This window comes from Furipterus horrens, unplaced genomic scaffold (assembly GCF_987537825.1).
Source record: "Furipterus horrens unplaced genomic scaffold, mFurHor1.1.pri manual_scaffold_12, whole genome shotgun sequence".
In the NCBI taxonomy this organism is placed as follows: domain Eukaryota; kingdom Metazoa; phylum Chordata; class Mammalia; order Chiroptera; family Furipteridae; genus Furipterus; species Furipterus horrens.
Genome location: NW_028327182.1, coordinates 24,877,797 through 24,900,629, shown reverse-complemented (window position 1 = coordinate 24,900,629; position 22,833 = coordinate 24,877,797). Strand labels below are relative to the sequence as shown.

Sequence of the window (22,833 nt, the reverse complement as noted above, 5' to 3'; positions counted from 1 at the left end):
GAAATCAGATTTCAGGTAGTCATTGTGATTAAGTATACATAACTTTCTAAATTCTTACCATATATTAGCCATTTCTTATTTTAGCCTCCTTTTAAAAAGATTACACCACTTATGCTGAATTGTAGCAAGTTGGGAAGTTGTTTAATGGTTTGGAAAACCCCCACAGCTGACTGAATTGAGAATAACACACTCATTATTATTTATGACTCTATTTCCAGATTTTCATAGGTCAGCTTATTGAATTCACTGAATATGCTGCTTTACCAGTTCAGCAAAGCCAATTTTGCAGGCTACTTTGTGGTATACATTTTCACTGAAATGGAAGAAAGTCAATTTCCTTAAATATAAACACACCTAGACCACCTTTAATTTAGGATAATTTACTCTAAATGAAAATCCAGTGTTTAAAACTTTTACCATTAGGAACATCAAAACTCAAAAATAGAACTACCCAGAACATGTTTCCCTGGTATGTTCTGTAGATCATACTTTCCATGAGATTTTAATACCCATTGCTTAAAATAAGGGTTTTTTCAGAAAGTCTAGGGTTTTCACAAATTACAGTTAAGTGAGTTTCTTTATGAGGAGATTTGAGAGAATTTAGTGTGACAATCTGCACTGCAAAATTTCAAAAGCAGGATATAGCAAATTAGTTTATACACTTATTTTTATGTGAAATTATTTTGTGATGAATATCTATAAATAATATCTGTCCAGGGATGAAGCTTTGAAAATGTTAATCTAGAGCAAATTTAAAAAAATGTATTTCAAAGACCAAATGTAGATGTAATGGAAAGACTTAATATTACAGACCACAGCATAATTTAATAATTTATAGTTTTAGCATCAACATTAATCACTTTATCTAGTGGAAAATATGGGCTATTTTGGTTTCAAAGATCATGTAATTAATCCTTATACATATTTTAATATGTATTTAGTCTGCCCAAATAGTGAATAAAATATAGCTTTAGGCTGCCTGAAGTAGAAATTAAAAAAAAAAAAGGAAACCATGGAATTGTGAAAGATTTTAATTTTGCAGAAATATCTCAATAGGAATATATAACTTTAAGAATAGCAAAAAAAAAAAAAACCCAATTTAAAGTCACCTTAAGATAGTCTATTAAATAATTATATGTGAAATAATATTTTAAATATTTTGATTCAGGAACATGCACTTTTTTGAGGAAGAGCAGAGTTTGCCATCCCAGAATATGCTTCTTTGGGGTACTGATTATTTTAAGACGGTTATTTTTAAGAAATGAAAGATGTAAGACAAAACTTTGATCTTCCTCCTCACTGCCTCAGAGGAATTTATACAGAGGACCTGCGCCAGGAAGGGAGACGTCACAGGCAACTACACTTCATTATGAAGTCGTGTGAGATAGACACAGGGGAGCTTAGCAAGGCTTCCTGGCTCCAGTCCTCTTCTGTCTCATTGTAAAAGGTGGTACAGCAAACATTTACCCACTGAATGTTAGCTTTTCTATCTCTCTGTGAATTGCCTTCCTACTCTTTAAAGTACCAAATGACAACCAACCCCCTCCTTTTCCCTCAGCCCAAGATGGTGTGTATAAGCTTTAACTGCCCTATCATTCTTGGGTCTTATATCCCTATGAAACCACTATATGTACATACACACTAAATCTAGTTATTTTTCTCCTATTAATCTGCATCATGTTAATTTGATTAGTCCAGCCAGAAGAACTTAGAAGGTAGGAAAAATATATTTTCCCAAACCTGTACTTTAAATAAAAATTTACTGATCATTAATTCCATAGAACAATACATGGCCATTGGAGAATAAACAATGAAAATAGTACCTTATAATTTATTCTCCCCCATTTTTCACCTGTCAGTGATTAACTCTCACCCACTCAAATTCCTGTTTTTTAAAGTTAGTTATTGAAGTCTCTTGTCACATTATGAAAATGAGAGAAAACATGTGTAGCCATGTCCTTTAAAATATATGAGAACAGAATTCAGTGATTACATATCATTTATATATTTATTTTTAAAGCATTTTTCTATCAGTTGACACATATTTATTTTAAAATGGTCTTTAAAAGAAAAAATATTTTGCTTTAAAATTAATAATTAGTTCTTAAAAATTTTTATTTATCAAATCATCATTCCATGCCCCAAAAATGATTTTCTTGGTGAAAAAATAAGTCCTTAGGAGAATTCTTAAACTATTTTAAAGTATCAGAATAGCACTTCTAGATCATAGTTTTATAATTCATTTACAGTTGAAGGAAAAAAGAGCATGGGTAACAATAATAAGAAAACTGATAGGTTTTTGATAATCTAAATTTTAATGCATTTTGATTGAATAAGTCATGATACCATAAAAATCCTAAAGAAAAACATAGACAGTAAAATTTCAGATCTTGCGTAGCACTATTTTTGCAGATACATCTCCTAAGGCAAGGGATATAAAGGAAAAATAAACAAATGGGACTACATCAAATAAAAAAGTTTCTGCACAGCTAAAGAAATAATCGTCAAAATGAAAAAGAAACCAACTATATGGGAAAACATATTTGCCAATGATGCACTGGATAAGGGTTTAATCTCCAAAAAAGGACTCATATGACTCAACACCAGGAAGACAAACAACCCAATTAAAAAATTGGCAAAGGACCTGAATAGATACTTCTCTAAGGAGGACATACAGAGGGCCTGCAGACATATGAAAAGATGCTCAGCATCACTAATCATCAGAGAGATGCAAATTAAAACCACAAAGGGCTACCACCTCACCCGTGTCAGAATGGCCATCATTAATAAATTAACAAACAACAAGTGCTGGTGAGGATGTGGAGAAAAGCAAACCCCAGTGAACCACTGGTGGGAATGCAAACTGGTGCAGCCACTGAGGAAAACAGTTTGGGATTCCCTCAAAAGGTTAAAAATGGAACTGCCTTTTGACCCAACAATTCCACTGTTGGGAATATACCCAAAGAATCCCAAAGCACCAATTCAAAAAAATTTATGCACCCCCATGTTTATAATAGTGCTAACTACAATAGACAAGATTTGGAAACAGCCAAAATTCTCATGAGTAGATGAGTGGATAAAAAAACTGTGGTATAGCTACACAATGAGATGCTACTGAGCAGTAGGGAGAAGGAGTTCCTAGCTCTTGCTACAGCATGGATGGAACTGGAGACTATTATGCTAAGTGAAATAAACCAGTTGATGAGAGACAAATTTCATATGATCTCACTCATAAGAGAAATCTAATGAACAAAATAAACAAATGAGAAAAATGCAGCTGGAGGCATAGAATCATGAAACAGACTGACAGCTCTAAGAGGAGAGGGGTTGGGGGTAGGGGTGTTGACTGAAAGAAGGTGAAGGGATTATGAAGGTCCCATGGACATGGACAAGAGTGAGGGGACTGATTATGGAAGAGGAGAGTAAAGGGAGAGAAAGTGGGACAACAGTAATACCATAAATATTTAAAAGATTTCAAAATAATAAAAATTAAAATTTCCTATTTTAAAAAATAAATAAATGGATTTTGAAAAAAGTATTGAATATTTTCCATGTAGAATTCTATTTAATCCTTTTCCTACAATGCTTGACTTTGTGTAAATTAACTGAGTCTCCATTTCCTCATGTATAAACTAAATATCCATAATACAAAAATAAATATGTAGTGAAACATTTGGTGATATAACAACCATAAAGGATGTAGTACTATACCAGCATATTTTAATAATAAATAAATAATAAAATAGACATCATGACTATTGGAAATGTTAATAACTATATACATACCCAGATATATACTTTAAAAGTAAAATTTTATCATAATGAAAATATTAATTTTCACTAATGATATAAAATATACATTTAAACACGGTAATTATGAAGAGAAATATGGATATGGATATATATTTATTAAGATGATGGTTACAAGCCCTGGTTTCTGTGGCTCAGTGGATTGAGGGTCGACCTGTGAGCCAAGTGTCACTGGTTCGATTCCCAGTCAGGGCACATGACTAGGTTGCATATCAGGTCCCCAGTTGGGGACACAAGTGAGAGGCAACCACACAGTGATGTTTCTCTCCCTCTCTTTCTCTTTTCCCCTCTCTCTAAAAATAAATAAATAAATAAACAAATGAACAAATAAATAAATTATAAAAAAAAGATAATGGTTACAATGAACATTGAAGCAGTATGCAATTATACATTTCAAGAAAAACTTTCATAGATAACTAAATATTATTTAATTGTTCAGAAAATGTTTTCTTTAAGTTACAGTAAGATTAGGCTTTGTGGTTTAATTTATTTAGATTCCTACTTGAGATATAACTTGAAAAATTAAGCTTCTCGGTACCTGTATTGTCACTGCTGCTGTGGGTGTCACCATGCCACCTTATACTTCAACATGGAATAAATGTTAAGACAGGAGTCAAAAGATAACTTTTGTATGAATGTTTAGTCTCAGCACTGGAAAAAACATTTTGCTTGAGCGTTAGGATTCCTAAATTTCATTTTACATGTATCAATGAATTATTAAATTAGAAATATTACCTACGACAGTCTGCTTTAATTCTCAGAATCTCAGTTTCCACCAGCTAACATTAGCAGGGCTGATTTTAAATGTCTTTTCAGCAATAAAAATGTGTGAAAGTAAATATGCACTTCAGAATGACATCATAATTATTTTCCCTGACAATTGTGGAAAAATAAGACCTAAACTGATCTCCAGTGGCCTGATAATGAAGCTCACAGTGGGTAGAAAGTATTGGGGTAACTAACTCCAAATTAACCAAGGTAAAAAATTCACAGTAATATTTCATAAACTACTGCTTGGATCAAAAACTAAGAAAAAAATAATATGCTCACTTAATAAATTATACTTGACGAAGTCAAGTGAGAAACTTAGCAAAAGGTTCTTATAATAACAAACTCTCAATTGTTTTCATTAAATTAAAACTGACCATATATAAATTCAATAAAATTTATTTCAATTTATCAGGAGTATCAAATTGGAAAGTTTGACATACATGTGGGAAATATTAAATAAGCATATGTGCCGTTTTCTTTATAGTTTGAATTATGAAATAGCATGCTACCTCCTTTGCACCGTTAAGATTATTCCAGAAAAATTTCCTTCATATTTTGAAAAAATTGATTCAGTAAATTTTGAATATTTATGGAAAATAAAAAAGAAGTATTTATCAATTTATAACATTCACAATGTATAATTTGTTAGTTACTGAATATTATTAAATTAACAACTATAATTGTGGGTGACCTATAGTTATTTTCTATTTAATTAAAATGGAAAAGAATGGATGTGTCTTATTCTCTGGATAGTCACCATTGTTAAATTGCTCTTCTCTAGGGATATTTTTTTCTGTTTTCTCAGTCATTAAAATCATAAACTAATTTGACTGGTATTCCTAATAATTAAAATCTCACTGGCAGTTTTTTTCAATACATGTGTAATAAAATTCAATTCACTGTGGTTCCTCCACATAGTTCATATTTTGTTTCCTTTCCTCTTAAGGATGTTTTAAGTTATCAAAATTAAGAAAGTAATTTTAAAGTTTATTTTTTAAGTCATAACATTTTTGTCATTTAAAAGTTGTGAATGATGACTATTAGAAAAAACGACTATAATGGAAGGGATCTATATTTCATTAAAGACAATTTATTTTTGAGCAAAAAGAGTTCTTCAATTTTTTTTTAGTATATTTTGAATGAAAGTTTCATGAGAAGTTTGAGACAATATAATTTTTTTTCACATAGAGAGACATACATTTTAAAAATTTTCTATAAAATTATCTGTTACATAATTTTGAACAGAGATCAATATTTAGAAAATTAAAAGCTCTTTGAGTCATGCAATGTTACTGTTGAAAGGAATATTTCCTTCCACCTTCTCACAGCCCTGATACAGAGACTGAGGTCCAGTGAAATTAAATAAACTTCCAAGATCAAACATTGAATTAATGTCACAGTCCGAACTGGGATCCAAATAAACACATACACCACTACATCTGCTCATCTACCAGTATCTGCACCTATTTTTGTTTTTCACCTGTTGATATAAACAATTTTTCAGTTCTTTTTTCCTAAAGCTTATCTATCCACTGTGCATAAACTTTCACCTATTCTAGTACATACAAAGAAAAAATGAACTATTCTCTTTCTCTTACATCATCAATTTTCTAGATCATACTTGTGGGTATACAAACATATTTGACTCCCTAGTTTGGCTTTTATCAATTTATTAATTCTCAGCTCCAAAAATCATCCTTTTTGTCTGTTTTGTAATAAAAATGGACCCAAGCCCTTTAATATTTTTTTTTCTTTGTCGGCTGGCACTAGGTAAACTATGGAGAGGACACTGGAGACACACTGTATCAGGAAAGATGTTGCTTTCTGGTTTAAGTCTGTCCACTCACCAGTTTTCTGCAGTGAATGCAGTTTCTCCAGTGCCTGCTTTCTTCAATGCATACTGGCTGGAAGAACCTAGAGGCTTCCCCCAAGGGTCCCTCATGTGACTTTGTAGGACTGTGTCTCTTTAGGAACATCTAGAGAGAAAACTTCTAGTAAGTTCTAGAGGACAGATTTCTAGCTAGTTCTGTCACTTTGTCACTACAGTGATTTCTCTGCCATCCAGTGAGCCATCACTGTGTCCTCTTCAAGGAGGTCTGGATCTTAGCTCTAGGGTTTGGTGGTGTTAATGGGTGCTTCCTTAGGTGTTCTATTTCAGCCCATTGGGTAGTAGCTTCTCCTTAAATTGCTACAGTAAGTTCTCACTTATTGTTGTCAATAGGTTCTGTGACTTCAAGTAAAGCTACAAATAATGAAACCTATTTTGCCAGAGGCTAATTGATATAAACAAGAGTTAAGTTTCTATGGCATCTCATCAATATTAGTAACAACACAGCATTGAACAAAATGATGGTTTGGGGGCCAGATTTATTTCTGTATTCTTTAGATTTTTTTTAACATTTAACTTTCCAAATCTTTGTTAGAATTCATGATTCTTTATTTAAATGTACCCAGTTGAAATTTCATTGTTTCTCCTTGGTGAACCCAGGCTGATAAACCCAGCCTCCTATGGATTAATATTTCTGTTCAGTTTTACAGTTTTAAAGATTCTCTATGTATTTACTCTTAAATTTCAGTTTTCTCATGATTGCTTAGCCCTGCTCCACGGAAACTAATCGTGTTAAAGTCACCTATGACATTCATGTTGTTAAATTTAAATATTAATTATTGGGCATCATTTGTTTTGGCCCCTCAGCAGTATTTGATACAGCTAATCACTAACTCCTAACCCAGAACATCAAGGTCCCCTGGTTTTTTATTGTTTAAGCAGTTTCTCCATTTCAGTCACTAGCTTCTTTCCTTTTTTTTTTCTTAAATCTTGGTCTTTGTAATGTTTCCGTGCCCCAGAACATCACAATTAGTCTTCTTCCTTTATTTATCTATACTTACTTCTTTGGTAATATCCCCTCATGTCATGTCTTTAAATTATATCTAATGCCAACATCTTCATATTTATAACTCCTGACCATATCTCCACAACTCCTGAATGATGCATTTAATGGTTACTCAATATCTTCACTTCAAGGCCTCATAGAAATCTGAAAGTCAATGCTCCATAACACCCTTCCTCAGTGGGGCTCAAGCCAAGAAACGTGGAATATTCCCAATTCCTCTCTTTTTCTGAATGTCTTATCTAGCTAGCTCTACTTTAAAATATACTGAAAAGACAAACACTTACATCTTTAATGCCACCACCTCATCACCCTCATCTGAATTCTTAAAAAATCTCTCACTTCTATATTCCTGTCACCTGCTAACTGACTTCCATTTTCTACTTTTGTTTCCCTTCAGGATACTCTCAACATGGCAGCTAGAGAGTATGTTTAATTGTTTATATTAGACCAGACTCTCCTATGTCCAAAACCCTGCAGTGTCTCCCATTAAACTTCAAGGAAACGCCAAAGTTCTTACAATGGTTTACTGGGCATTTAATGATTTGCATCCTCACCTTCTCTGAATTCTAATAGCTCACCTTTTAGATCACTCTGCTTCAGCCTCACAGACTGTCTTACTGACCCTCAAAGAACAGACACAAATATTTTATGAAAACAACAATGTGGGTAATTGATGCAGGAACATATATGTATTTTATCTACATAACCCCAAAATCACTTATTAAAATAAAAGGATAATTCTATAATTGGATTGGTATAAATTTCCTCTACTCAGGCTTTACCTTTCAGATTTGCTCAACTCTTAAGGGTATCCTTTTTTTTTTTTTTTATAAATAATATTTTATTTATTTATTTTTAGAGAGAGAGGAAGGGAGGGAGAAAGAGAGGGAGAGGAACATCAATGTGTGGTTGCTTCTCATCCCCAACTGGGGACCTGGCCCGCAACCCAGGCATGTGCCCTAACTGCGAATTGAACCAGCAGCCCTTTGGTTCTCAGGCCAGTGCTCAATCCACTGAGCCACACCAGCCAAGACTTAAGGGTATCCTTAATGCTAAAGATCCTATTTTAAGCTTCACTTACTAAAATGTTAAAGTGGCTTCAATAGTTAACTCAAATTTCACTAAATCTTAAACCCAAATCACTGGAAAAGCTTTAATGACATAAACAGTTTTTGATTTATTACAATGTTCCTCAATTTTTCTTAATATTCTTACAAATTATTGTATCCTATTTTATTTTTATTATTCTTATATAAAATAAGCATGAATAAAAATAAAATATTTAGGCCCTGGCCAGGTAGCTCAGAGCTAGAGCATTGATCCTGTATGTCAAGGTTACAGGTTTGATCCCTGGTCAGGGCACATATAAGAATCAACTAATAAATGTATCAATAAGTGGAACAACAAATCAATGTCTCTCTCTCTCTCTCTCTTTCTCCTTTCCTCTCTCTCTCTAAAAAAAATCAATCAATAAAAATTTTTTAATTAAATAATTAATTGAAAACTATAATTATTCTTGCACTGTGTAGCCTCTTTATAAATGCTATGTATATTATTTAATAACTACAAAATGCTTATGAACAATTTTAATATTTAGATTGTTTTCTTTTCTTTATGAAATGGGCTTTGTTTTCTGATTTATTATGGTAGCAATACAAATGAAACAATTTTCTTGTAGCCAACTTATTTTTAAATACTCCACTGGCAGGTATTAGGAAAACTTTCATAAATTTATGTTTTGTGAATTCATCTAATAGAACAAAGAGATGAGAAATTATACCCTATTCAAGTTTGCCTTTCCATTATCCATTTAATAAAATATTTTTAGTGAATTTGAATCATGCTCTGATCCCTGTTTATAACAGTGTTCCTAGTACTCACTGTTAGCTACATAGTATCACACCATTGTAGAAACTGCTCTCACATTCCAGAATAATCAGGTATCAACAGATAGTTAAGAAAAACAAAACTAAAATCCCTAAGACCTAGCATAAACTTTTCATTTGTTATTTAGCAAATACTTATTGAGTACCAACTACACCAGGGAATTTGTGGAAAAGACCTTCAAGTCTGATTTTCTGAAAAGTAGAGTTATGAGGAAAGAGAAAAAAACAGATGACAACTAAGCAAGAAAATAGTAGGTAAAAGTGCTAAGAACAAGACACAATTTAAGGTGAGGCATATTTAATAAGAAAACTATGGTCATATTATGATGAAGGTGAACGCCTTCTAGGTAGTGGAGGACCAGAAAACGAGAGTGGTGGGCAGTTCTCCCCAGGAAGTAAGAGTATGTTACTAAACAAACATTGTTTAGGATTGCCAAGGTACAGTATAAATAAGAGCAGATTGACTTTTCGTTGGTTTTATTACTGTCTTTAATTATTTACAGACTATACCTCTCTCTTCATGGCTTGCTTCTGAGAATATTGCTCCTATCATTCCCGCCATTTTCTCGTGGTATGATTCTATGTCTAGTCCCCAGAATCAGCTGGTACAAATGTTCTATAGAATAAATAAAATTTAAACTTCTCAGGAAACACAAAACAGTATCGGTGTGCCTGTAGGATCTTGAGAGCTGGTAGAATATGAGATCACAGGAGTAGACATAGAACAGTTGAGGTAGGGCCTTGTAGAACAAGGATATTAGGATTTTGTCCTAAGTGCATACATCTTAAGTTCAAGTAAATTGATTCATGCTGCTTACTAAATGGAAATTGTTGCAGTGGTTAAGCATAAAAGTTAGAATAATAGCTATCTCTGTCCTGCAGGAAAAAGATGGTAGTGGTTTGTTTTAGGATGTGGCTGTAGAGATGTTAAATGAAAGGATTCAAGGTGTGGATTGGAGTAGAGTCAAAAAGATTTCCAAGGAAATGAATGTTGAAAGCAATGCAAAGTGAAGAATTAAAAATAATTCTTGAATAGAGGCCTGAACAACTGTATAGTTTGGTAATGAAATTTACTGAAATAGAAAAAAAGTCTCAGGACTTAGAAACCTTCCATTTTGGACATGTAAAGTTTTAAATGGCAATTGAACATCCAGTTGGAGATGTCATGTAGCTGATTGGGTATTTGAATTTATCTTTCAAGAAAAGTTTGGGGCTAGAGATATAAATTCAGAATTTGTAATTGACTCCCATATAGTATTTAAATACATGAAATAAATGCCTTTGTCTATGAAAAGAAACAACAACCAACAAAACAAACAAACAAAAACAAAAACTCATGTCCTGGGCTGGGCATCGCGACACTTGAGAGTGGAAATCATTAGCAATGATAATTGAGGGAGAGTGGCCAGATCAACTGTGTCAAATGCTACTGAGAAGCCAAGATGGAAACAAGTGAGATGGGGACAAATGATAGCATAGAGGCTTTGGCTGACTTCCGTTAGTTCGAAGGACTGACTATAGTGGGTTGAAAAGAGAATGATGAATAAGCAGATTTAGTAACTATAAGTAATAACTATATATTTTGCTGGAAAAGGAACCAGATAATTGGAGCAGTTGGTATAAAAGAGTACAATGAGTATTATTTTGTTTTAAGATGCTGAAACAACACATCTTTGTAAGTTAATTAAAATAACCCATTATGAAGTAAGACTGGTAACTTAAATACAGAGAGGATCATTGCAACAGAGAAACTTTACTGTCAAGACGGATGTGATACAAACTACAAGCACTGGAATTAATCAGCCATTGATAAAAACAGACATTTGGTATTTCACAGTCAAAAACAAAGGCTTTCAACACTGGCTGCCATGCCTCAGTGGGTTGAGTGTAGGACCTCAAAGCCAAAGGTCACTGGTTCAATTTTCATCAAGGCTCATGCCTGGGTTGTGGGCCTTGTCCAATCTCCCTTTCTTTCTCACCACCTTCCCCTTTCTATACGATAAATTAATAAAATCTTTAAAAAATAAAAATAAATAAAGGCTTTTAGATTAGGTTCCAACTTTTCCTGTACTTGACCACAGAAGGTATGGGTGTATGTATGCATTTATACATATTTATGTATATTTTTTACATTAATACCTTATTGACTTAAAACTTGTTTAAATAAAAAGATCATTTTTTTTTAAATGATGTAACTTGAATTATGAACATAATAGTGGGTTAACAATCATGAATCTAAATAGTTTTTTAAAATTTTTGTAAGGTTTTAGAAGCATATATTGTCTATATATTTATGTTTTAAAGCCAGTGTTTAAAGACTTATTTAGAGAAGAGTAAAATCATCCCACAATTAAAAAAAAAAACCTCTTACAGTTTAGTTTTGTGGAGAAGACTATCTCTTTGGTGATGGCTTCATATTATCGTTAATTAATCATACAGCAAACAAATCAGGGAGAAGACAGAACAAAAACAAAATGAAAAAGTAACAAAGACTGGTAATGGGTTGTGTTAATGTTTGATTAATTTTTCCCTTGTTCACTTGTGAGAGTTATTTTTTTCTCTTATACAAATAAGATACATAATATACTAATCAGTGAATGTTTATGCTGACAAACTTGGAAAAATGTTAGATTTATCATGGAGTATCAAACCAAACGTAAATTACTCAGAATATAATCTTCCTTGCAAATGTTACACTATGATTTATGAATTTTTATATTGATTTGTTCTCTGTCACTTTGTTTGTTTTTCATTAAGTTTTTTAGTTGTGGCTATTACTTTACAGATAACAAGGTTTTATGTTAGGGGATTTGATCAATTGTCGCATTTCCAGTGAAGTAAAAGGTTGAACACCTCTCCTTTCTCATGTTGCTAGTAGTACCATAAAAATTTTTTTTGGAATAAATTTATTCCAGTTTTACATAAAAATAATGAATTCTTCTAAAGTAGAAGTAACATTTGTTTCCCTAAGTTAAACTTATTTTATTCATTTTATTATTAGATTAAAACATATTCTTCTAAACCTATGCAATACTTTATCATCCACTGTAAAATTTCTCTTTATTTTATATTTTGCTACAGAAAATAAATGTTTATTCACAACACACACACACTGTTATATATTTCACTTTTTTTAAAATTGAATTTATTGGGGTGAGACTGATTATTAAAACTATATAGGTTTCAGATGTACAATTTTATAATACACTATCTGTATGTTGTATTGTGTGTTCACCACTCCAAGTTTAGTCTCCTTCTATAATAATTGATCCCCTTTACCCTCTTCTATGTCAGCCCATCCCTCTTTCCATATGGTAATTATGATACTGTTGTCTGTGTCTATGAGGAATTTTTTACTTAATCGCTTCACCTTTTTTACCTAGTCCCACATATATGTATTTCTCTTAAGAATCAGTAGGCACACTTGTTAGAAAGTTGTGACAAACCTTGTGGTTAAACAAAGAAAGTAGTAGTTTCTTGAGATGGAATCTACTCTTGGTGAAGATGTTATGAAGGGTTTAGAATATTGCACAACTTAGTTGATAAATCAGTAGTAGCAAGGTTTGAGAGAATTGTTTTCAATTTTGAAAAAAATTCTATTGTAAGTAAAATCCTGTTAAACAACATTGCATGCTATAGAAAGTCATTTATGAAAGGAAGAGTAAATCAATGCAGCCAACTTCATTCTCTTATTTTAAGAAATTACCACCGCCAACCTAGTCTTTAGTAACCACCATACTTATCAGTCAGTGGCCATCAACATCAAAGCAAGACGCCTTGCCAACAAAAAGATTACAACTTGCTAAAGGCTCAGGTGGTGGTTGGCAATTTTTAGCAAAAATGTATTCTATAGCACAGGACAAACATAACTTTTATGTGCACTTGGGAATCAAAGATTTAGTGTGTCTTACTTTATTGAGATATTCACTCTATTGCAGTGGTCTGAAACCAAACCCACCATATCTTTGAGGTATGACTGTACATATAATCATTCATTCTCTAAAATGAAATTTCTATATTTTCTCCAGTTCTTTAGAAGTTCTTAAATATCTGGGTATTCAAGAAAAAATGGAAACTATTATGCAAAGTTGTATTCTTGACTAATTTAAAAAAGATAATACAACTCATTCACCATTTCATAGATTACATATCTCAATACCATGTCTCAGTTATGTATTTCTTTCATTGTGCCCTTTCCTCTGTTCTTTTTCATGGCAAAATTGACTAAATTCATTTCAATATTAGCTATTATAATTTAATAGAGATAAAATAGATGTAGTTGCTTCTAAGTCTAGTATTACGTTTTCTTCTCTTCTGAAGCTAATTTTACCTAACCATGTTAAATAAAATCCACATTCTATACCAAATTTTCCATCTTCTTTATATTTCATATATAAAATTACAATAATTTATACTTTATAGTAACATGTTAATTTATAAATAATAAGAAATATAAAATAGATTTCCTCTTGTGAACTCCCGAAATAACGTAACACAGATCCACAAAATGGGCCTACTAATAATAGACATGAAAGTGTATATTCTGAGAAATGATCGAACTTAAACCTGCTTAAGTCAAATTGGTCAATTGCTTCATGAGTTAAGACTATTAGTGTAATCTAAATTTATTCTGTGTCTCTAATCAATCTTTTAACATGTTCTCTTTCTTTTTGAAATTTATGTATTTATTTTTATTTATTATTATTTTTTTAAGCTGGAGAAAATTTTTCATGCATTTGCTGAATAGAAACATAGAAACTGATAGCTGTAAGTGTATTTACAAGTTATTTAGTTCAACTTTATCCTGAGAACAATGTATTCCTCTCTCTCTTCCTCTCTCTCTTTCTCACCTTAAACTTCTCTAAGTCTTCTCTTTTCTTCCTACTCTTGCTTTGGTCTCGTTATGTTTTGTTTAACAATATTATAAGCTACCCACAACTGGTTTTACAAATATTGTTCTCTCATTCTCCTGAAACTTAATCTTTACTTCTACAGAATTTATGTTACAAAAGCAAAAGCCAGATTCTTTTCTCATCTCAAACACTACATTCTTTTTTTTTCTTTTTTGTTTTGTTTTTTCAATTATAGTTGTCCCATTTTTCCCCATTGCTCCCCCCCAGCTCACCCCTTCTCCTCCAATCATATCCCTCCCCGTTGTCCATGTCCATGAGTCATTTATACACGTTCCTTGACTAGACCCTTCCCTTACTTATCCCCCTTCTCTCCCTCCCCCCCCTGACTATTATTCTGCTCCTTGTCCTATTTAGTTCTCAAACACTACATTCTTTTGAAAATAAATCCTCACCTCACTAGAAAAATGCACACTCTAACTTCTTTAAATAGCGTTAGTATTTTAAAACACAATATTGTGTTTTGTTATAAAAACTAAATATTATATAATTATATATTATAACATATAATATAATTACATATATAATATAATTACACATATGCAGTGTATACCCACAAATCACTCAAAGATTATAGAAGACCGATACATTAAGCACTATAAGACTAAAGGGAAAAAAAAAGTATTTAATGGCTCCAGGATCAAAGTAAAAATGTTTCCTGATTATCATAAGGCCTTTTCTTAAGGACTTTAAAATGCTTAGAAGTTTTAAAAGTTGTGTAAAAGGTTGGAAAATCCTACATTTCTACTAAATTCTTTTTTAAATCTAGCTGGACATTGCCATAAATATGCAGTCAACCACGGAAATGAATAATGAATTTATTTGCTCTCAGGGAAGAAAAACCATATTAATACAGGGTGGGGCAAAAGTAGGTTTACAGTGGCTTGTATAGAAAATAATACAATAATTAATAAATAATAAGGCAAAAATAAACTTTATGTTTCATGTACTCACAAATTTAAACCTACTTTTGTCCCAACTTGTATAAATAGAGTAAAATCTGAGCTCTACAACTTAATAGAAAGAAACCTATCATACTAATTCTCAATTATCTAATTTGTAAATGGTAATAATAATAGGATATTATAGAATTTAAGTGAGATGAAATATATGTCATGTATGTTTTGTAACTAGTAAAAGGAATAAATGTATGTTACTTCCTATTTCTCTGCTCTTATTTCTTTTCCACCTTTTTATGGGAACCTTCAAAATTGTTCTATTCAGGATATTTTTGTTATCCTCCAGTTTAGAGATCAAACAGGTAAGCAACATAAATTTACAGAAGAAATATCTGTGAATGTTCATATCTGGTTAGCCCAGATTTGCATAAAAACTGCATTTTTCACTAGCTCTATGACCTCTGAAAAACCTCTTTGAACCTGTTTTTTCCTTTGTGCAACATAATTAATAATCACTACCTTGCAGCTGTACTTATAAGATTAGAAATATTGTATGGAAAATACTTACAATGACATTCAATTCATTGACATTACTTAGGATGTAATAACTCTGCCTATAACCAAAGACATTTTATGAAAAGAAAATATGTTTTGCTCTTTCCTCTTACACATTTGTTGTCTGAAAGTATATATAAAGTTATATTTGTAATAACCCCAACTTGAGAGATGAAGAATGAAGAATAGATATATGCTATCTTTATGTTTATTGAAAGTTGCATAAGAGATAACTCAAAAGCCTTTTACTAGTTACACTAGTTACACAAAGTAATATTTTTTCTAATGATAATAAATATATTTCATTAAGCAAGATAAAGTAGCTGAACCACTAAGAATAAACTTCATGTGTAATGCATAGCCTTAAGAGCAAATAAGGCAGTATGATGGTCATGTTGTTCTGATGTAATAGTTTAGATGATTTGGACAGGTAGGGGCATCTTTTATTTTTGATACCAAAAGAGTCAGGGAAGAGGATATGAAGGAAAGACATATGAAAAGATGGAGCTCTGGTTACATTCTTGATCTCCTCTGGTACGTGTCCTACTTTATGAGAAGATTTGGAACACCAGTTTTACTCCTAGTTTTCCACATTTCAACAAACAGAGAGCAATTTTCACAGAATCTATGATTGGATAATGGCTATCTATCTCTTATTGGCTAATAGTCATCACTGACCATTTCTAGCTTGAAAGGGAATCCTTAAGTTTTGAGTATATCTGGCATCAAAACCTAAAGTAAATGATACAGAAAAATTCAGTGCTTGGCTTAATTTATTCTTTGTTCAGTTATTTAAATGCATGTTTCCTTTTTTCAGATAGGCTCATATATTTCATTTAGGCAAGCCTCTCAGAAAATCTTTCTCTTTGCTTTTACTCCTTTATTCATTTCAGGAGCCAAATGAATTACAGTTATTACTTTAATTATAAAGCTTCATTTGTTTTCCCAATAATTATACAGTGGTGCTTGCTTAAAAACTTTCCATATTCCCAATAATATGACCATATCTCTTATTTCTTCACTTGTTATAAATATGTCTTAATTGCTCATCATGTTTTTCTGATGTCTTAATTCCCTGTCTTTTATTCTTAGTAATATATGGATTAGTAGAAGTGTTGAAGGTAGTTTAGATCCAAATGAAGTATAAGATGGATGTTATAGACACCCCATACCCCTTATATATAATGTATGTACACAATTTTATCTATCATTTCAGAGGTAAGAGCTACCTTCAAGCTTATTTTTGGATAACCTGAGAAGCAAGAGCTCCCAGATTAACAGTGTTGTGCATAGATAATTTCATAACATTACAGATTAGTTTATAGACATATGACTCAGAATCAGGGAAAAACAGTTACTCTTCTTAGAAGCAAAGTGGATTTGGTGTTCTTATCAATTCATTTGTGTCCCAGATCAATAAAATTAGATAGTTATTTCCCTTGGTGTCTGGATTCTCCTTAGCCCCAATTTTAAGATTCTATAATTCCAATTGCTTAAATGCTGTAACTTTATAACTCTGTACCATTCAATAATATCTCTTATTTATCTATCTGAGGTTTAAAATTTCATGCATTGAACCTTAAAAAATGCCATAAGGATGTATTTATATCAAAGAATGATTATATCATTGCACCATAGAGTAAATAGTTGGATAGATAGATTGATTGATCTAGATAGATCAATCTTTAAAACAACAAAGCAGGAAATTAATAACTGCAATATTTTAAAATCTTCTGGATACTGTATTGAGATTAGGTACTTCACATGTATTATGTTATTTGGTTCTCACAAAGCTTTCATGTGGTAGTATAATTTTATTTTATACATGAAGAAATTGAATATCAGAGAAGTTATGTTCTCATGTCATACGAACATGAATGAATAAGTGACAGAGATAGGATTCAGACCCATCACCCATCACCCATCATTTTCCCTCCATCAGGTTTACCTTTAAAAGAGTATTTGATTAATCCAAAAATTAAAATGTGAATAAATAATAATAAATGAACAAGTGTAAAAAAAAGTTAAGTTAAGGAGAGTCATAAAACTTAGTCTGGAAAGTGGTTGGACTTTGTGCCTTCGAATGTGTTTGTATATATGTGTGTGTGTGTTTACAAGTGGCCATATATACATATTCATTGAACATTACTATTTTCCCAGATGCTTTATGAGTATATTTAAATTTATTCTTATCGTTTTTAAACTTTGGGTGTTACTTTTAATATCATTTTTTCAGCACATTGTAGCTATTGATACAGCATCACAATTACCTGGGGTGGAAGCAGTGGCAGTCTTATAAAGGCAAGAAGCATACTCAAGTCATTGCATCTCCTCTGCATGTCATACTTGACCCACATCATTAATGCATGGAAGATGGTTTCTTCATCAGGAACATTTACATCATCACTGGCCAGGAGTTTATGGAGCTCCTCAGCTGGAAGCAGCAAAAACTCCTGATTCCTCATAACTTCCATTATGTTTTCCTGCAGGGAGAAAACATCTTGGCATAAATTTGGTCTCACTTTTGCTTAGCTAGTAAAGCATTTCAGAAAGAAATGAGAAAAGTAGTCAATAACCTTTGTTCTCATTATAACATAATCCTTGAGACTTAATCCTTCAGAAACTAGAAGCTGTTGAGATGAAAGCATTGTAATTGTAATTGAAGTGTAAATGTAACCAAGACAGCACAGATCTTGTAATAACTGGGGGATTATAATGTTGAGCTTTGTTATGCAGGAAGAATGTACTAAGTGATTAAATGTTTAAGTTTCAAGTGGAAGCTATGTAAGATATGGTGAATATAAAAAGAATAGCAATTCAAAAATTTTAAAGCTTGACTATATATACATGAATCAGAAAGTGAGAATAAAATTACAGAGAGAAGTAACACGTAAAATATTTACATCACTGCATATTCAGGAGGGGAAAAACAGGGCATATAGTCCACAGAAGTCGTAAAATTGCGTATGTCTCACCTTTGTAATGCCTTTTATACGTCCACCCTTTCATGACAATTTCTCTGGCTTAATTCTGATCCCCATTAATTTTCTTCTAGATTGCTGCCATAACCTTCTCATTACTCTGCTTGACTCTTTATTGTATCCTTCATAGTAATGCTAAAATAATATTTTTTAAACATAAATTACCTCATGGCATTCCTCTAAAGTTTTTGTGTGGTTTGATTTCATTTGGTCATCCCTTGTCTTTGGTTCATATCTCTTGGTTAAGCAACTGGCTTTTATAGATTGGCACCTCTTCCTAATTCTAAGTCCTCATTTCCTACCTTATTTGAATCCCAGTCACAAAACTACTCTTCTTTCTCATTGCTATGCTCTTTGACATGTCTTTCCTTGCTCATTCTCTTGCTTAAAATTGCTTTATCCACTCATTGTCCTAGTTTGTGTCACTTTCTAAGACTCCATTCAAAAGCTACCTGTTATCTACAGGATTGTGTAGCTCTGTTTACTTCCATTAGATCTGGTTGCCCCGCCCACTACACACGTGCACAGTGCCTGGTATTTATTTCTCTGAGACAGCAGTTACCCAACTGCAGCCTGATCTTTGGTGCACTTGGGGGACTTCCAGCAGACTTGAACCTCCTTAAGATGAAGATGCTGCACCATAGCAGGTGAACAGTACATGTTTATTAAGTAGATGTATTTATGTTTTTTTTGTAGAGAAAAATAAACTTGGAAATAGTTCAGGACAGTGAATTGTTTTTCAAACACATTTTTAAAAAATGACTTGTCAAAAACAACAACAACAACAAAAAAGCTATCTTACATTTTCGCAGGGAGGCCTCTCTGGCCGGTATATGGTTAGAGAAAACAAAGATCTGACGGGTTGCTTTTTCTCTCTCCCACCCCCAACATGTCTCCTGAGACATCTCTAAGGAAGGTATAACTAAGGTTTCTCAGTTTTAAAGCTGCATTTGTGGTAGAAATGTCAACAGGGTGCTTACTTTGGGTTAAAACCTGAAATAGAGTGGGAGTAAATCTCTTCCAAACAAGGCACTGTCACTATGCTCAAACAGCAGAAGCTTCAGCAAGTGCTCATTAATCTGCAAATCACAGCAGATTCAAACCCAGTTTCTGAAGTGATAGCTGACCCATTTCACCAGCGTATCCCTGAAATTGAATCCCAAGCTTGAAGTGCCTTTGACTTTCACAAGACAATGTCACTTTTTAATTTCTTTCAGGTCATCTGTCATGTTTATTTACATTTTGTTGACAACACAGAATAGCTGAAACCCTGGGAACTGTTTTGTCTCCGGTGTTCCCTCTGTTACTAATACCGTGTTGTGTAAATTATAGATGCCTGGTACTTACTGAATGAACCAATTAAGTGTTCTAAATGTAATGTCACCAAATTTCTCTAAAGAGCTACAGTAAGGTAAAAATGTATTCTTAAAGAATCTCCATAAAAATGTTTTGTACATCTACTTTTTCAGTCACTTAAAAATCGATGCCTCTATTAAACTACGCACAGAATTGTGTAGCTAGCCTATCAGTACATAGTGAGGAGGGCCATGAAAAAGCAGTTCTGTGAAACTCTTAGTGGTGTCTATCACAAAGATATTGCTCAAAGCCTATTTCATTATATTTCACGGTGTTCTTTCTATGATGACCCTTGGGAGAAATTCCTTTCGGGTTTTAGTAACAGGAATAATTGCACTTCTCCTGAGTAAATTGGTTTGCTTTTATCATGGGCATTGTAAGTTATGAAATTGATCAGATTACTTTTTTTTTTTTAAATTTGGTCTCTAGAAAACTTAGAGTCAAACTGAAATTTATCAGATATGATAGCCTTTCATAGTTTGATTTCTTTTTGACAGCTCTAATAATAGTTTTGTTTAATGTCACTACAGCAGATTTTCTTTTTTCTTTTTCTCTTTATATCTAAGTATATAGAGTATATTTTTATAATTGTGTATGTGTGTACATCATACTAAATCTTTTTGGAACAATTAATGTTTTTTGTAAAAAGGGTCATAAGTAAATTGGGCATTAGGAGCTACTATCAGATATTACTGGATCTCATACTTGTCCATATATTGTTTATCGTTTTGTTTGGTTTTTTTTTTTTTTTTGATGCTCTGGAGTTCTCTTTAGTCTTTTTACATTTTCCATCTAGTCTCTTTTTAATGACAACATGCCTAATATTTTCCTTTCTTTTTTTTTTTTGCAATCTAGCTTCTGGATTGTTTCAGTTTCATCATGTTTTATTTATTAAAGAAGAAAAATATCAATGCACACTGTTTTAGCACCCTAGCTTCTCCATGTTTTCTAAGAACAAACAATGAGAGGCATTGAAACTTTTGGCTTGTTTGTCTTAAGTTAAATACCTTTATTTTAAGTTTATGATATCATTTATTGTGTATGAATTTATTAAGCACCTAATGTGTGATCCTGGAAAATTATAGTAAGGAGAAAAAGATGAATTTTCATCAAAATCTTACCATACATGTGAGAGCTTTAAAATGTGTAGTGTCTAGAAAATGACTGTCATCAGTTCTGTAAGAACAGGTTTTCCAAATTGACCTAGAATATTAGGAGGAGTGTAAATTAGAAAATGAGAAATGGAAAGATATGTATCAGGGGAAACCATATAAGCAAAGATGGAATAACAGATAGTATACTATACAGGGCCATATCTGTATATTAACTTGACCAAAAATGAGCCCTCAGAATTGTGGGAAATACCATTGAAAGGGTAATTTAGATCATATAATTGAATAAATTCATTCTCAATCTTTGACAATGTCTCCATTAAATGGAAATATATGTATACCTGCATCTTTTACATATAGAATAAAGTATTTATTATAAAGAAAGGTTTTGGTACCAAATTTAAGTTGCAACTACATAAGACAATAATCTTCATAAATAACAAATAAAAACAAACAAATTATACTATCTAGTTTTGCTACTTTATATTTTATTATTATTATTTTATTATTATTAGTTTAATCCTCACCTGAGGATATATTCATTGATTTTAGAGACAGAGGGAGGGAGAGTGAAAGAGAGAAACATTGATATGAGAGAGAAACATTAATTAGTTGCCTCTTGTGTGTGCCCCAACTGGGGATCAAACCCAGGGCCAAGGTATGTACCTGACCTTGGATCTAACCCACAACCTTTTGGTTCCTGGGACAATGTTCCAACCAACTTAGCTACCTAGCCAGGGAGTTACTTCATATTTTAAGTAATTTCTACGACAAATAGTTAAGATAAGATTTTGTTACCAAGCAGCATTTGGTAAGAGGTCCACTTGTTTTGGTAAACAATAAACATTTTTATAACAGCAAAAAATTATAGTTTTGTCTTATTCTAAATATACAAAAAATTTTTTTGTTTGTATTCTTAATTTTATATAAACATGTTTTCAAATATTCATGTCCCCTGTTCTTGAATTCTATTATTGTTGTCTTTCACCTTGTTGGTGATACCTCAATGCACAGTAACTCATTTGAAATTCTATTAGAAATTCAATTTTTCTACATAATTTTATTTTATTTTTAAAAGTATTTTATTTATTTATTTTTAGAGAGAGAGGAAACATGGGAGAAAGAGAGGGATAGAAACATCAATGTGTGGCTGTCTCATGCATGCCTCCAAGTGGGGACCTGGCAGGCAACCCAGGCATGTGCCCTGACTGGGACTCAAACTGGCAACCCTTTGGTTCACAGGCTGGTGCTCAATCCCCTGAGCCACACCAGCCAGGGCTCCACATCATTTTAAAAGTTTGCTAACAATGATAACATCAGATCAACATAAATAAATCCTTTCAATTATTATGTTTTAATTATTGATTACATTTAAAATATAGATGTAAATTTTAGTAAAATATTTTATTTATGTTCAAATAACTTTAACATAAACTGTAATTTTTTTTTCTTCATTAACAACAAGTTCCAAAGCAACACATTATATGCTATGATGGTTAATTCAAAGAAACCTCTCTGCTATGAAAGTCTACTGAGTTAAAACCCACTGTCTCACCATCTCGCACATTGTGACCAGTGGTCAGTTAGAGGAACCCCCCAATTAATATTTTAAGCATTATGGTGGAAAGGCTGACCTTTTGCAGACCACCACAGAATCTC

The 22,833-nt window shown here is 32.3% G+C and overlaps 1 protein-coding gene across 2 annotated transcripts in view; it reads right to left on the bottom strand.

Annotated features, from left to right (window-relative positions):
* Window positions 1-22,833, bottom strand: part of KLHL1 (kelch like family member 1) — a 323,324-nt gene that overhangs the window by 109,635 nt on the left and 190,856 nt on the right. For both annotated transcript variants that reach the window (XM_090257994.1, XM_090257995.1), the window contains one exon: window positions 17,996-18,208. In XM_090257994.1, coding sequence (XP_090114120.1) covers window positions 17,996-18,208 — 213 coding nt within the window. The remainder of the gene's footprint in view (window positions 1-17,995; window positions 18,209-22,833) is intronic.